Below are 15,670 nucleotides of genomic sequence, written 5' to 3' on the forward strand. Positions count from 1 at the left end.
TTTGATTCTCAAAACCAGTAGTTCCATCTAAAAAAAAAAGGTATGCAAATGCTTTACAGTATCTTTGTTTCTCCTGTATGATTTCTTAATCTGAATAATGAGCCCAGATTTTCATGGCAGAGACAAAAAGAATAATCCAGAAGATCGAGCTAGCCCTTTGAGCCAGAGTAGAATCCCTTACCAGGTCTCCACCAATACTGGGGAGAGCTGGATGACACCTAGGCCTGGGATGAGGTATTGGTCACCTTAACTGAAGAGACTATCAAGTCTTTGTCCCTCAATCAGGCACCAAGCAATGGTAAGCCAAAACAAGACTGTCGCATGCTGATGTTGTTGTGATCTAAGCTGCTTACACACAGATCTGTATTTTTTTTTCAGCCTCTATTGTGTCAGGGCTGAGAGACAGTGCTTTTGCCAGTCACGCAACTTATACTCTCTACAGCCAGTGGCAGGGTCACTAAGCTGGATCTCATTCTCACCTGCTAGATATCCCCGGGTACCGCCACGAAGTGCGATGGGCAAAGGGAGAGTCACGTTCCTACTGCTACTGAGGTCTCCAGGAGTCCTCTGTCCCTACAGTTCTGGACGGGGGTCTGTGCTGCCTGGCCGTCCGCCTTTGTTTTCTCAGTAGCCCTGGCTAAGAGCAAACACTCTGGAGTAAAGCCAGCAGGCTGGAATCCTGGTGCTGCTCTTTCTTACCCACAGAATCTCCAGAAAGGTACTTAGCCTCTCTGTGCCTCAGCTTTTTCACCTGTAAAGTAGGTTAATGACAGTAACCATCCTCACAGCTCTGTTGTGATGATTTAGTAAGATAACCCATGTAAAGTGGATTAAGTATCATCTAGAATACAGCAAGTGCTCAATTAATATTAGCTCTTATTAATACATTATTTTGGTGCACATAATTTGCTGGCAGAGTCAGGCAAAAAACATAGTTAAACTATAATGTGATAAGTGACAGAGGAATGAATTATTTGTTATGAAGCAAAAAGTAGGTTTGAGTTTAGCAGCCCCAGCTTTCTTATTCAAGACAGAGGGAACGCATATGTCTTAACTACAATGTTATAAATTTCATTTTAAAGGATTTAAAAGGTAAGCATTTTCATGGTTTTTAAATTTACGACCTAAAAAGTCTTATCTGTTTAATATGTGGTTTTCCCTTTGAGAAAGTCAATGGGATTTATTTACTATTTATTTTAAAATTAATGTACTTTTGGTAATATGAGTAACAGCAAGTACTTTTCAGTTTAGTACAGAAAGTTTATTTTCCACGGTTTATCAGAGCAGAGTTGGAACAGCAGTAGAGACTATGCCAACAAGCTTTATGAGTTTCATGAACATAAATAAATATATTTGTTGTCAAAAATCTCAAACAGCAAAATGCTGTGTTAATGGAACAAAGCTGAAAACTCTTCAGAATAAATTCCAAACAACTATCTGACACACAAAGAGCTATTGAAGGGAAACTTTCCAATACAATGATGCTCTTTTCCTGCTTCCCAGGCAAGCCAGGAAAGAATCACTAGCTCCAGGAACGTTAAAGAAGGTATGGTCCGGGAGAGGGGATCATGTGGGGACATCTGGCACTTACTTGTGCCTTATCCACATGGAATGAAATTCAAATTAAAATATTTTATTTTAAAAAAGGAAATTGCTAAACAGTGTTCTGATGTACCCCTTCATATTACATGGATGCGTTCTGCTTCCCTTCTGCATTTACATTCAGTGGATACGATTAATGAATGTTTAAAAATAGTAACTGAAACAACAGTCTCTTTGGATATGAAGAAATGGTTTATTCCACCAAAGAATCATTTTACCCACTCTGTATGACAGAATCAGGAAATTAGATTTTGGAACCTAACTGGCCCTGGAGAAATAAGACACGATTTCAGTGGGCGTCATGAGAGGGTTTATGAAATTTGGGACTCTGAGCAAAAGGGGAAAATAACTGATTCTCCTTCAGACACACACACACAGGCAAAGAGAAAGAGAAATGTGTATTCTTTCCTGTTTTGGGCTCAGATTTACACCTTGGACAATAGTCTGTACCTGAACATGAGGGAAGAAAAGTTCCATAGGAGGGTCTACCAGATAAATGACATAAAACAAAATAAGTCTGCATGATAGATATCGAGTCATATGTTTCAAATGTTAAATTAGAAAATGAATACAGTCCCTGGAATTTAAAAAAATTTAGTGGCATAAACAATACCACTTAATACCACTTTATAGTGGTATAAACAATACCACTATAAACTTAATTTTTTGGCAGAACAAGCCTTTCAGAATAAGATTTCTGTTATGAAGACATCGCAATGAATGAGTAGAAGACATTTCTCTTTATTTTAGAAGGCAAAGGCCCCTGACCTGAGGAGCATAACCTGCAGGTGACCAAAGAGGAACAAGGACATAGAAGATCAAAAAAAGCCAAACTGCATTTAATGTTTATGCGCTTGGACTCTCAATGGCAACCAGCGCAAAATCAAATTATCAAGAAAATATAAAATAGTCAGGTGAAGGAAAAAGTCCCTTGATGAAAATCATTAGCCTCTTTCCCAACACAATTTTAGCACTGGGCATTCTTATAAACAGTTTCCCAGAGAATTTACTTGGTCCCTAAAATAACTACATTCTATTACCTTCTTTTTTAGGAGAGAGCATGAAATTAACTTGTAATAATGTAAACTGTATAAAACTATAAAGGCTAATTTGGAGCTGACTATAAATAAATCAGGGCAAATGGAAAATATAGGATGAAATATGTACCCTGGGTTTATGGGATTATGGTTTCTGGTGTTGAAAAAATTCAAGTGTACCCACACCCTACCTCCTTGTCTAATAAAATAGTTCATATTCTTTTTTACCTTCTATAATTAAATCAATTTTGCCTCTTCCCATTTTCTTTTTTACAGAGTGGGAAAACTCTTTATAACCAAGCAACAAAAAATAATCCTAAATCTGCCTTTTGGCAAGGGAAAGACAAAAGACTTAATCTGAGTTGATGATAATGCTTATGTCCCCCCAAAAATAAGAACAGATACACTCTATTGCCTTTAGAAAACTACTTTAGATGAAATAAATTTATTTAACTAATAACTAGAAAGATAAACATTATACTTCAAAACTACTAGAAACATCAAAACTATTCTAAATATCCACAATCATTGAAGCTACATGTAGCTAGAAGCTTATTGAATTTTATAATGATGATAAAGGTTTTGATCACAGATAAATATAACAAATAAATTTCTTCTATTTGTAGAATGTGGATGGCATTTACATTTCAATATCATACTACATGCTTAATAGTCTGGAAAATTATTAGTTTTTGGATATTTTTATTTGAGCAATCTATTCTTTTGTGGTAGTAATTTCCAAATCCTTCCTGAGTCGATTATGCTTCTGTAAAAATTTATTAGCCAGTCAAGCAACCATATTCAGTATGGAAATTAAACTATTCTATTTTCTAATATATGACATGGTGCCCCTACTAATGCCTCATTTTACACACGATACTTTACTTCACTCGGATTTCTTCTCTCTGCCTCAATTTTAATTTTTGATATAATTTCATAAATGAAATGGAAAACTACTTTATTAGGGAAAAACATGAATGGCTGGCTTACTCACATTCTCAATATAACACAGCAACTGAGATAATAAACTACATACAAAATGCTCAATGACTCTTCCAAATCAAGTCCATTATGGCTATAATATATAAACCATTGCAGAACTACTCTAGGGTATACCTATATTTTCATACTAAAATACAGAATTCTAATTATGATCAATAGTCTTCAAAGTCTCAAATTAAGGCAAGTTTTTCTTGGATTCAAAGTCAACAATTCGGCAAGTTACCAAAGTAGAGACACTCACCTTCACATTTTTGCGTAGTTTCACTCTGCTTGTGACCAGCAGGGCATCTGCATTCAAAAGAACCCACCGTATTGATGCAGTTTCCTCCCTGGCATATTCCTGGAATAGCCTGGCATTCATCAACATCTGCAAGAAGAAAACATTTTGAACACAGATACCACTGATTTTCAGAATATCTGTAAGTATTTCTTTATTGTTAAGAAGAAACTCAGTTGTTCTCAAGAAAATGGGGTAAGAGGAATAGGATTCCTTTGTATGCACATATTTTAATTTATGTAAATGTATTATGTTATAGACCTTTGTTTTTAATTTTTTTTCTCTTGGAATTTTGTTTTTAAGATCCATCTGTGTGGTTACGTGGACAATCTGTTGCTTGGCTTGGCTGCAGAACACGTCTTAATTTGTTCACTGTCCTGATGATGGACACCTGGTTCATCTCCTACTTCCTACCACCTCGGTGAATGATACAGTGAATGTCTCAGCTATGTCTCTCTGTGGAGTTGAACGGCTTTGAGGACTCAAAGAGACTCTTTATCCCTTTGGGGTAGACCCAGAGCAGAACTGGACCATAAGGTACGTATATATCTAATATGAATAAATAGTGCCCAGTGGTTCTTCAGAATGCCTGCAGCAGTCTTGATACAACTAGCAGTCCACATACCCATGCACAGCCTACACACTGCTACTGTTCGTGAAGATTCCTGTTTCCTCTTTCCTGCCAACATGTGACATTATTACTACTCAATATCCTAAGTTTCTTTGTCCTAATAATTGTAAAGAAATATTAATTATTATTTTAGTTTTCATTTCCTTAATTACTAGTAACTACGGTTATTAGCTTTTGAAGTTCTTCATCTAGTAACTACAGTTATTAGCTTTTGGAGTTCTCCATCTGAAAGTTGTCCGTTTATATCCCTTAAACAATGTTATATTGAGGTTGTTGCCCTCTCATTCTAAATTTAAAATCTTTTCAGTTTTAGATATCGCAGTTATCTTCTCTATCTTTTAAACTGTCTAATAATTTCATCCATTTAGGAACAGAAATTCTTAATATTTATAAAATAAAATTAATGAAACTATAATAAAGATTTTTCAGACAAATAAAGCTGAACATCTGTAAGAAATATTAAAGGGAGTTCTTCAGGCAAATGAAAGTGAGATGAAAATTATAATCTATACAAAAAAGAAAAGCAGTGGAAATAGTAAATATATTGATAAATATAAAATATATTTTCCTTATTTTTAATAAACTTGAAGATGACTATTGCAAACAAAAACAGTAATGTATTTTAAATGTTATACATACAAGTAAAAAGTAGAACAACAATAGTATAATCGCATGGAAGACTGAAGAGGGAAGTGGAAGGATACTATTGTAAAGTTACTACATTATAAGTATAATGGCACAGTACTATTTGCAAATAGACTTTAGTAAGTTAAACATGTATACCTAAACACTAAAAAATAAACAGAGGTATAGGTAATAATCCAATTGTGGAGACAAAATGCAATACAAGAATATACACAATTAATCTAAAAGAGGCAGGTAAAGAGAAAAACAAGGAAAAAAGAATAGGTGAGACGAACAGACAAGAAAAAGTAAAATACAAATTTAAACTCAATAATATTGATAATTACATGAGATGTAAGTGATACAAAAATATCCAATTAAAGAGGTTAAGATTGTCAAATTTTATTGTTAAAAAGCAAGACCCTACAAGAAACCTACTTTGGCACCTTAAAAAGTAAAAGGATAAAAAAGATACATTAAATATTTATTAATCAAAACAAAGTTGGAGTGGCTGTTAATACTATAAGAAGTTGGCCGGGCGTGGTGGCTCACGCCTGTAATCCTAGCACTCTGGGAGGCCGAGGCGGGTGGATCGCTCAAGGTCAGGAGTTCGAGACCAGCCTGAGCAAGAGCGAGACCCCATCTCTACTAAAAATAGAAAGAAATTATATGGACAACTAAAAATATATATAGAAAAAATTCGCCGGGCATAGTGGCGCATGCCTGTAGTCCCAGCTACTCGGGAGGCTGAGGCAGGAGGATTGCTTGAGCCCAGGAGTTTGAGGTTGCTGTGAGCTAGGCTGATGCCACGGCACTCACTCTAGCCTGGGCAACAAAGTGAGACTCTGTCTCAAAAAAAAAAAAAAAAAAAAAAATACTATAAGAAGTGCTCATGAGAAAAAGAAATATTGAATAAAGATGGATATTTCATAATGACAAAAGGATCAATTCATTAAGACATAATAATACTAAATATGAATACACTAATTATAAAATGTTAAACAACTGGACCAAATAGAACATCAGCAGATAGAATTGAAAAGAGAAATAGATAAATCCGCAATTATCATTGGAAATATCCACATTCCTTTCTTACTAAGGAAACAAACAGGCTGATAATCAGCAAGGATACTTAAAACGTGAACCACACTTTCCACCAACTTGTCCTAACTGACATTTATATCAATAGAACACTCCACCCCACTTAAGTAGAAAACACATTCTTGTCACATGCACACAGATATTTACAAGACAGACTGTATTCTGAGACCATGTAAAAAAGCTCATTAAATATAAAAGAAAATTAAAATCATCCAAAGTATGCTCTTTAAACACAACACAGGTAAACTAGAAATTATTATAATGGAAAACATCTGAAACATCCTCAAATATTTGGAATTAAAACAATATGCTTTGAAATGACACATGGTTCAAAAAGAAATCATATAGCAAATTAGAATGTATTTTGAATGAAATGAAAATGAAAACATTGTATCAAAATTTGTAGGATGCAGCTAAAGGAGTGCTTAGAGGTAAATTTATAGCACTAAAATGCTTACATTACAAAAAAACAAAAGTCTTAAATCAGTAATCTAAGTTCCCATACTAAGAAATTTAAAAAAGAAGAGCAAATTAAACCTAACATAAATAGAAGCAAGAAAAATGATAAAATACGAAACAAATAATAGAGAGAATCAATGAGTACAAAATATGGCCTTGGAAATATAAGCAAAATTGACAGATTTCTATCGAAACTAACCAAAGAAAAAATGAGAGAAAAGGAATGAATAACCAATATAGGGAGTGAGAGTGAGTACATCCCTATAGATTCCATACAGATTAAAAAGATCAAAGAAAACAGTATGAACAACCTTATGTTACCAAATTCAGTAATTAAGATAAAATGTACAAACTCCTTGAAAGGCACAAATGCCAGGGCTCACTGGAGCAAGAACAGATGAACTTAATAGAACTACATCTATTAAACAAATTTAATTTTAACTTTGAAATCTTCACACAAAGAAAACTTCATGCCTAAGTGGCTTTACTGTTAATTCTTTTAAACACTTACCAAAGAAATGATATCAGTTGTACACACATTCTTACAAGAAAGAGAAGAGAGGACATTGTTCTACCCATTTTACTGGGCTAACATCATCCTGACACCAAAACCAGACAAAGACATTACAAGAAAAAAAGAAAAAAATAATAATACCTTTCCGGAATAGGCACATGAAAACTCTTTAAAAAGTTTAACAAGTCGGATAGAGAGACAAAAATGGTGGAGTGGAGGTGACCTCCTGGATTCCTGCTCCCAGAGAGGGAGGCGTAGATCTCAGTCTGCTACACATGAGTGGATCGCTCCCCAGCAAGAACAGCATTGTGAATTGGCGGAGAATCAGCGTGGAACACAAAAAGCAGGAAAAAGTAAAGGTGAATGGGACATAAGATCATGAAATCTGGAGAGTGTGAGACAAACAATAGAGAACAGAGGGTAGGATGGCTGCGCCTGCCTGGCCAGAGTGAGGTGGGATCAGATGCACAGGAGAACGTCTCGCTTCCCCACTGACCTCCACACCCACTCAGACAGGGATCTGCCTGAAGTCGCTGCAAAATCACCACAGGAGATGTGGGGCTTCGTGGAGAGGAGACAATAGCGGGAAGCATCTTGAACTCCCCGGAGCTCTGTGCCAAGACTACACTGGGCAGGGGAGGGACTGGTCTGGGTTACTGCTGGAGGTAGTTAGGAGACAAGTAACTTGCCTCTGGCACTCAGTGGGTCCAGATCAATGGAGGTGAACACTAAGTAGGGGACTCTAACCTGGAAACTGCCACACGTGAATAGGCCCACTCAAGGTGGGTCAGAAAGAGCTAGAGCCCCTGCTGAACAGCCATGAGATTGTGGGAGGGTGACATAAAAGAGACAACAAGGCATCCTGATGACTCAGTTCTCCAATCCTGGCACCTACCAACTCCTGAACAGTCGCCCCCAGGGCTAGTGCTATGTGGATGGGTGATCGCCATTCTTGGGGTCCACAACCCAGACACTGCAGTGTGATACAGTGTTGGGCGGCTCCCTTCCCGAAGCCCAGGGACTCTCATGACAAGCTCTGCCTTTACACGACCTATAGTCAACTAGCCAGGTCCCTTTTGATGGGTGAATTCTGAGTGCTTCCCTAGTCATGGGAGGCTTTCGCCTGCATGACTTATAGGAGCTAGGCTGGGGGAGGTTAACACCTGCAGCACTTATGGGCCCTGGGGCGCTGGGCGGACTAGGTCACCACACCCTTCCCCTATCCAGCATCTTTCACACTAAAAGTGGTAGGCTCCACCCCTGGAAGTAGGGTGAGACAAGAAAAGCAACTTTCTCTCTGCAACTAGCGTGAATCCACAGGGCCTTGGCGCAGATCAATAGTTGACAGCCCAGTGACTTTGCTCAATAGACCGGTTTAGGTCATCCAGTAGGATCATAACTCTGGGACTGGATTTCTGCTTCGGTCAGCTGCCAACTCTGGGGTCCGTGGTCAGGGAATAAAAACCCTGGCAAGAGGCCAAAACAGGCTCCTCAAGTAACCCCTCCCACCAGGAGCAGCCTTCCAACTGTGGTAGAAGAACCCTAAAAACATATTAGTGACTACCCCTAGTGGCAGATCAAGCAACCATAGAAGCGCACACATTCAGGCTGGTAGGCAGTAGCTGCGATATACCTTGCTCCTACAGCATCTACTGGAACAGAGCCTACACAGGGCATGATACTTTCCGACGAAAACTGAAAGGTGGGAAGCAATGGCTGATCCAAGTGGGAAGGACTCAGCGAAAGAACTCTGGAAGTATGAAGAATCAAATGGAAAGCACACACCAGCTCTTTAGCAATGGACACTAACCAAATTCAGAATAGTAAAATGACAGAAGAAGAATTTCAAACATGGATTGTAAGAAAACTCAATTATATGCAAGAAAAAATGGATAACCAACACAAAAAAAAACACACAAAAAAATCCAGGACTTGAAAGAAATATTCACTAAAGAAATTGAAATATTAAAGAAAAATCAAACTGAACTGCTGGAAATGCAGAATTTATTCAGGGAACTACAGAATACAGTGGAAAGCCTCAAGAACACGGTAGATCAAAGAAAAGAATCTCAGAGATCGAAGATAACACCTTCCCATTAAATAAGTCAGTCACACAGATAGAGCAGAGAAATAAGAAAAAAGAGCAAAGCCTGAAAGAAATGTGGGATTATGTGAAGAAGCCTAACATGAGAGTTATGGGCATTCCTGAGGAGAACAGGATAATATACACAAGGGCTGGATAAGCTATTTGAAGATATAATAGAGGAAAATTACCCAGGCCTTGCTAAAAATCTAGATATACAGGCACAAGAAGCTCAAAGGACCCCTGGGAGATTCATTGCAAATAGGAAGAAACCACAACATACAGTCATCAGACTGACCAAAATATCCACTAAAAAGGCCCTTCTACGAGCAGTAAGGTGAAAGGAACAAGTAACATACAAAGGAAAGCCCATCCGAAGAAAGCCAGACTTCTCAACTGAAACCTTAAAAGCAAGAAGAGACTGGGGCCCCATTCTACTCTTCTGAAACAGAATAATGCCCAGCCTAGAATCTTGTAAGCTGCAAAACTAAGTTTTGTATACGAAGGAGAAATAAAGACATTCTTAGATAAGCAAAGACTGAGGGAATTCACCAAGACAAGACCAGCCCTCCAAGAAGTACTCAAAACAGAGTTACACACGGATCAGCACAATAAACACTCACAAATGTAAAATGACTCAAAAGCTAAAGATCAAAGGCCAGATACCACCATGGCTCAAGACAGAAAACAAAACAACGAAGTTCAACCAAACAGGAAGAACAGAAATTTGCCCCACCTATCAGTTCTCTCAATAAATGTGAATGGCTTGAACTCCCCACTCAAAAAACATAGGCTGGCCTAATGGATAAAAAAATACAAGGCAAGTATCTGCTGTCTTCCAGAAGCACATCTAATGCATCTGCAAGGATGCATTTAGACTGAGGGTAAAGTGGTGGAAAACAGTATGTCAAGCAAAGGGAAGCCAAAAGAAGTCTGGCATGGCGGTTTTGATTTCAGATAACTTAGTCTTTAAATCAACAAATGTAATGAAAGACAAAGAGGGTCACTACATAATGGTGAAGAGTACCATTCAACAAGAAGACATAACAATTCTAAATATGTATGCATCCAACTTAGGTGCACCCAGATTCATAAAGCAAACTCTACTTGATCTAAACCAAATTATAAACAGCAACACCATAATAGCCGGAGACTTCAATACCTCGCTGACAGCACAAGACAGATCCTCCTAACAGAAAATAAACAAAGAAATAATGGACTTAAACAGAATGCTAGAACAAATGGGCCTGACTGACATTTATAGGACATTGTATCTAAACTCCACTGAATATACATTCTTCTCATCAGCTCATGGGGCATTCTCTAAGATTGACCATATCCTAGGACACAAAGCATGTCTTAAAAATTTTTTTTAAATAGAAATTATACCATGCATCTTCTCAGATCACAGTGGAATAAAAGTAGAAATCAACCCTAACAGAAACTCTCATTTCTACACAAAGTCGTGGAAATTAAACAATCTTCTGCTGAACAATGATTTCATAAATGAGGAAATCAAGATGGAAATCAAAAGATTCTTTGAACTAAATAACAAAGGAGACACAAGTTATCAAAATCTGTGGGACACATCTAAAGCAGTCCTGAGAGGAAAGGTTATTTCCATAAGTGCCTATATCCCAAAGAGAGAAAGATCTCAAACAGACAACCTAATGAATCGACTCAAACAGCTGGAAAAAGAATAGACCAACCCCAAACCCAGCAGAAGAAATGAAATTAATAAGATCAAATCAGAACTAAGTCAAATTGAAAACCAGAAAACCATACAGAAGATTAATAAAACAAAAAGTTGGTTCTTTGAAAAATACACAAAATTGACATGCCTTTGGCTAGACTAATGAAAAGCAGAAAAGAAAAATCTCTAATAAGCTCCATCAGGAACAAAAAAGGAGAGATTACAACTGATGTCACAGAGTTACAAGACATCATCTATGAATAATACAAAAATGTTTATGCAGACAAACTGGAAAATGCGGAGGAAATGGACAAATTTTTAGAAACACACAGCCTCGCTAGGATCAATCACGAAGAAATCAAATTCCTGAACCGACCAATGTCAAGTACTGAAATTGAAACAGCAATAAAAAACCTTCCTAAAAAGAAAAGTCCTGGACCAGATGTTTTCACACCCGAATTTTACCACTCTTACAAAGAAGAACTGGTGCCTATCATTCAGAAATTATTCCACAACATCGAGAAGGATGGAATCCTCACCAACACATTTTATGAAGCCAACATAACCCTGATACCAAAACCAGGAAAGGATGCAACAAAAAAAGAAAACTACAGACCAATATCCCTTATGAATATAGATGCAAAAATTCTCAACAAAATCCTAGTAAACCGAATCCAGGTGCTTATCAAGAAAATAATCCATAACAACCAAGTGGGCTTCATCCCAGAGAGGCAGGGATGGTTCAACATATGCAAATCTATAAATATAATTCACCACATAAATAGAAGTAAAAACAAAGACCACATGATCCTATCAATAGACACAGAAAAAGCATTTGACAAAATTCAACACTCTTTATAATAAAAATGCTTAACAAAACAGGCATAGGCGAGGCTTACTTAAAAATGATACAAACCATATATGAGAAACCCACAGCCAACATCATACCGAGTGGGGGAAAACTGAAAGCATTCCCACTCAGAATTGGAACCAGACACGGTTGCCCACGTTCCCCACTGCTATTCAACATAGTGATGGAAGTCCTAGCTAGAGCAATTAGACATGAGAGCAGAATTAAGGCCGTCCAAATTGGAGCAGAAGAGATCAAACTCTCACTCTTTGCTGATGATATGATATTATATCTAGAAAACCCCAAGGATTCAACCAAAAGACTTCTGGAATTGATAAATGAATTCAGTAGTCTCAGGATAGAAAATCAATACACACTAATCAGAGGCATTCATATATGTCAATAACAGTCAAACTGAAATCCAAATCAAAGACTCAATACTCTTCACAATAGCAACAAAGAAAATACAGTACCTAGAAATATATTTAACTAAGGAGGAAAAGACCTCTACAGGGAGAACTATGAAACACTGAGGAAGGAAATAGCAGAGGACGTAAAGGGTGGAAAACCATACTATGCTTTTGGGTCAGCAGAATCAACATTGTTAAAATGTATCTACAGATGCAATGCAATCCCTATTAAAATACCAACATCATTTTTCACAGATATAGAAAAAATAATTTTACGCTTCATATGGAACCAGAGAAGACTCTGTTTAGCAAAAGCAATCCCAGGCAACAAGAACAAAATGGGAGGTATCAACTTGCCATACTTCAAACTATACTACAAGGCTACAGAAATTAAAACAGCTTGGTATTGGCACAAGAACAGTGACATTGACCAGCAAAATAGAACTGAGAACCCAGACATAAAGTCATCCTCATATAGCCATCTAATCTTTGACAAAGCAGACAAAAACATACACTGGGGAAAAGAATCCTTATTCAATAAATGGTGCTGGGAAAACTGGATAGCCACATGTAGAAGACTGAAACAGGATCCACATCTTTCACCTCTCATAAAAATCTACTCATGGTGGGTAACAGACTTAAACCTAAGGTGTGAAACTATTAGAATTGTAGAAGAAAATGTTGGAAAAACTCTTATTTGACATTGGCCTATGGAAAGAAGTTATGAAGAAGACCTCAAAGGCAATCACAGCAACAACAAAAATAAATAAATGGGACCTGATCAAAGTAAAAAGTTTCTGCACAGCCAAAGAAATTGTCATGCAAGCAAACAGACAACCTACAGAATTGGAGAAAATTTTCACATGCCATACATTTGATAAAGGGCTGATAACTAGAATCTATTTAGAACTCAGGAAAATCAGCAAGAAGAAAATCAAACAACCTTATCAAAAATTGGGCAAAGGACATGAACAGAAACTTTTCAAAAGAAGACAGAACAATGGTCCACAAACATATGAAAAAATGCTCAACATTGCTAATATAAGGGAAATGAAATCAAAACCACAATGAGATATCACTTATCTCCAGTGAGAATGGCCTTTATCAAAAAGTCCCAAAACAATACGTGTTGGCGTGGATGCGGAGAGGTAAGAACATTCATACACTGCTGGTGGGACTGCAAACTAGTGCAACCTCTGTGGAAAGCAATATGGAGATATCTCAGAGAGATACAATTAGACCTACCATTTGATCCAGCAATCCCATTATTGGGCATCTACCCAAAAGAACAAAAGACATTCTGTAACAAAGACATCTGCACTCAAATGTTTATAGCAGCACAATTCATAATTGCAAAGATGTGGAAACAACCCAAGTGCCCATCAATACATGAGTGGATTAATAAAATGTGGTATATGCATACCATGGAGTATTACTCAGCCATAAGAAACAATGGTGATCTAGCACCTCTGGTATTTTCCTGGATACAGTTGGAACCCCTTCTTCTAAGTGAAGTATCCCAAGAATGGAAAAATAAGCACCACATGTACTCACCATCAAATTGGTTTCACTGATGAACACCTAAGTGCACATATAGGAATTACATTAATTGGGCATCCAGCAGACGGGAAGGGGGAGGAGGGGATGGCTGTATACATACATAATGAGTGTGATGCGCACCATCTACGGGATGGACACGCTTGAAGCTCTGACTTGGGGTGGGGGGCAAGGGCAATATATGTAACCTAAACATTTGTATCCCCTTTATATGCAGAAATAAAAAAAAGAAAAAAAATTAACAAGTCAATTTTGGAAATACATAAAAAGGTTAGCACATCATGACCAAGTGGGGTTTATTGTCCCAGGAATTTAAGATTTTTTTTAACATTCAAGCATCACTATTAGTTTCATCATATTGACAGATTTAAAAAGAGAAATTATATGATCATTTCATAGTTATGGAAAAACCAAGCGACAGAATTGAACACTCAAACAGGACTTAAAAAATCTCAGCAAACCAGGCATACAGGGAATTTCTTTAGCCTAACAAAGGGAATGGTCCGAAAAACTACGGCTAACACAGAAGATTTGGAAGAATCCTTTTGCTGAAGTTTATTATTCTTTAATTATATATCTATGTAAATTTGCCTTATTTCTCTGTAAGGGATAATAATCACTAATTCAGTAGATTTTTTATAATAAATACTCCATATAAAAATAAATACAATACGTAATTGTATGCGCGCTCCGGCTGAGAACGTGGAGCCCTGGCTGTGGCGCCCCGGCCAGGCCTAGGCTGGGGCAGCGGCAAAGGTCTCTCCCAAGCCGCCTGGTGGCCTGATGACCGCGGTGGCCGGTCCGGGCCCAGCCCTGAGAAGCCCCCGCCCGGCCTCCAGGGGGCGGCGGGCCGAGAAGAAAGGGCTAGGGGGGCCGAGAGGACCGGTCTAGGGACGCAAGCACGGTCACCTCCCTGGGCCGCGGAGCCGCACAGACCCAGGCCCTGGTGTGGCCGCGCTGTCCCTCCTGGGCGATCCCTACCTAGTCCTGACAAAGACGCACAAAGGTCTTAACGGGCCGGAAGGGGAGCGGAGCCCGGGAGGAGACCGGCCTGAAGGGTCCGTGGGCATCGGGCAGTTGGTCTTCTTGCCATCGGAGTTTGATGTGGGAAGAGATATGACCTAGCACATCCGGCCCCTGCTGGAAGATTTACCGGCCGGTTACGAAAGGCCCGGATGTGTAATATGAAAAGGCTGCTCTCAGCTTTGCCCCCAACCTTTGAAAAGAAACGTTTGCTACATCTAGCCCTTCTACATGTAAAGAGGCTGCCGACCTATGATAGAGGTAGAAAGTCACACATCTCGTAAATGCCTATTTGTTTAAAAAGAATATCACAGAAAAAACTGTCTTCCGGAAATGACTTTTTGAAATGGAGTTGTCAGAGCAGCTCTGGAAGCGACACCAGTCCACGTTTGTTCAGTGGGCTCGGGGACGTGGAGCGGAAGACTGAGAAGGAAGAGAAGATTCGCTGCCGGACTGGTCATACTGAGAAAACATTTTCATCATATAGCCGTTGTTCTGTGGGTGCATTTTATTCCTTACCACCGAATGTATAGTGGCTGAAACTACTCTTTGGAAATATCTAGTCTTTCTAGATGTTCTGAAGTGCCTGAAATATGTTAAAAGTAGAAGTAGCAATACCTTTTGTAAATACCTTTTTGTTAAAGTTCATATGAAATTTTGGTGGGGGATGGCCAAACCAGCTCTCGAGTAGCACACATCGTGTTTGTACAGGGGGGGAAGGAGGAGAAGGAAGGGCTCTGTGCCAGTGCGCTTTTACTGAGGCAAGATTAACCATTCGTCCTATGTCTGTGCATTTTGTTTTACTTA

The 15,670-nt window shown here is 38.3% G+C and overlaps 1 protein-coding gene across 1 annotated transcript in view; it reads right to left on the reverse strand.

Annotated features, from left to right (window-relative positions):
* The window catches only part of FBN2 (fibrillin 2), a 258,662-nt gene that overhangs the window by 164,786 nt on the left and 78,206 nt on the right, over positions 1-15,670 (reverse strand). Inside the window, exon 7 of the mRNA XM_069492804.1 lies at positions 3,883-4,008. Within this exon, the coding sequence (XP_069348905.1) occupies positions 3,883-4,008 (126 nt within the window). The remainder of the gene's footprint in view (positions 1-3,882; positions 4,009-15,670) is intronic.

Source organism: Eulemur rufifrons, chromosome 17, assembly GCF_041146395.1.
Source record: "Eulemur rufifrons isolate Redbay chromosome 17, OSU_ERuf_1, whole genome shotgun sequence".
Taxonomy (NCBI): Eukaryota; Metazoa; Chordata; class Mammalia; order Primates; family Lemuridae; genus Eulemur; species Eulemur rufifrons.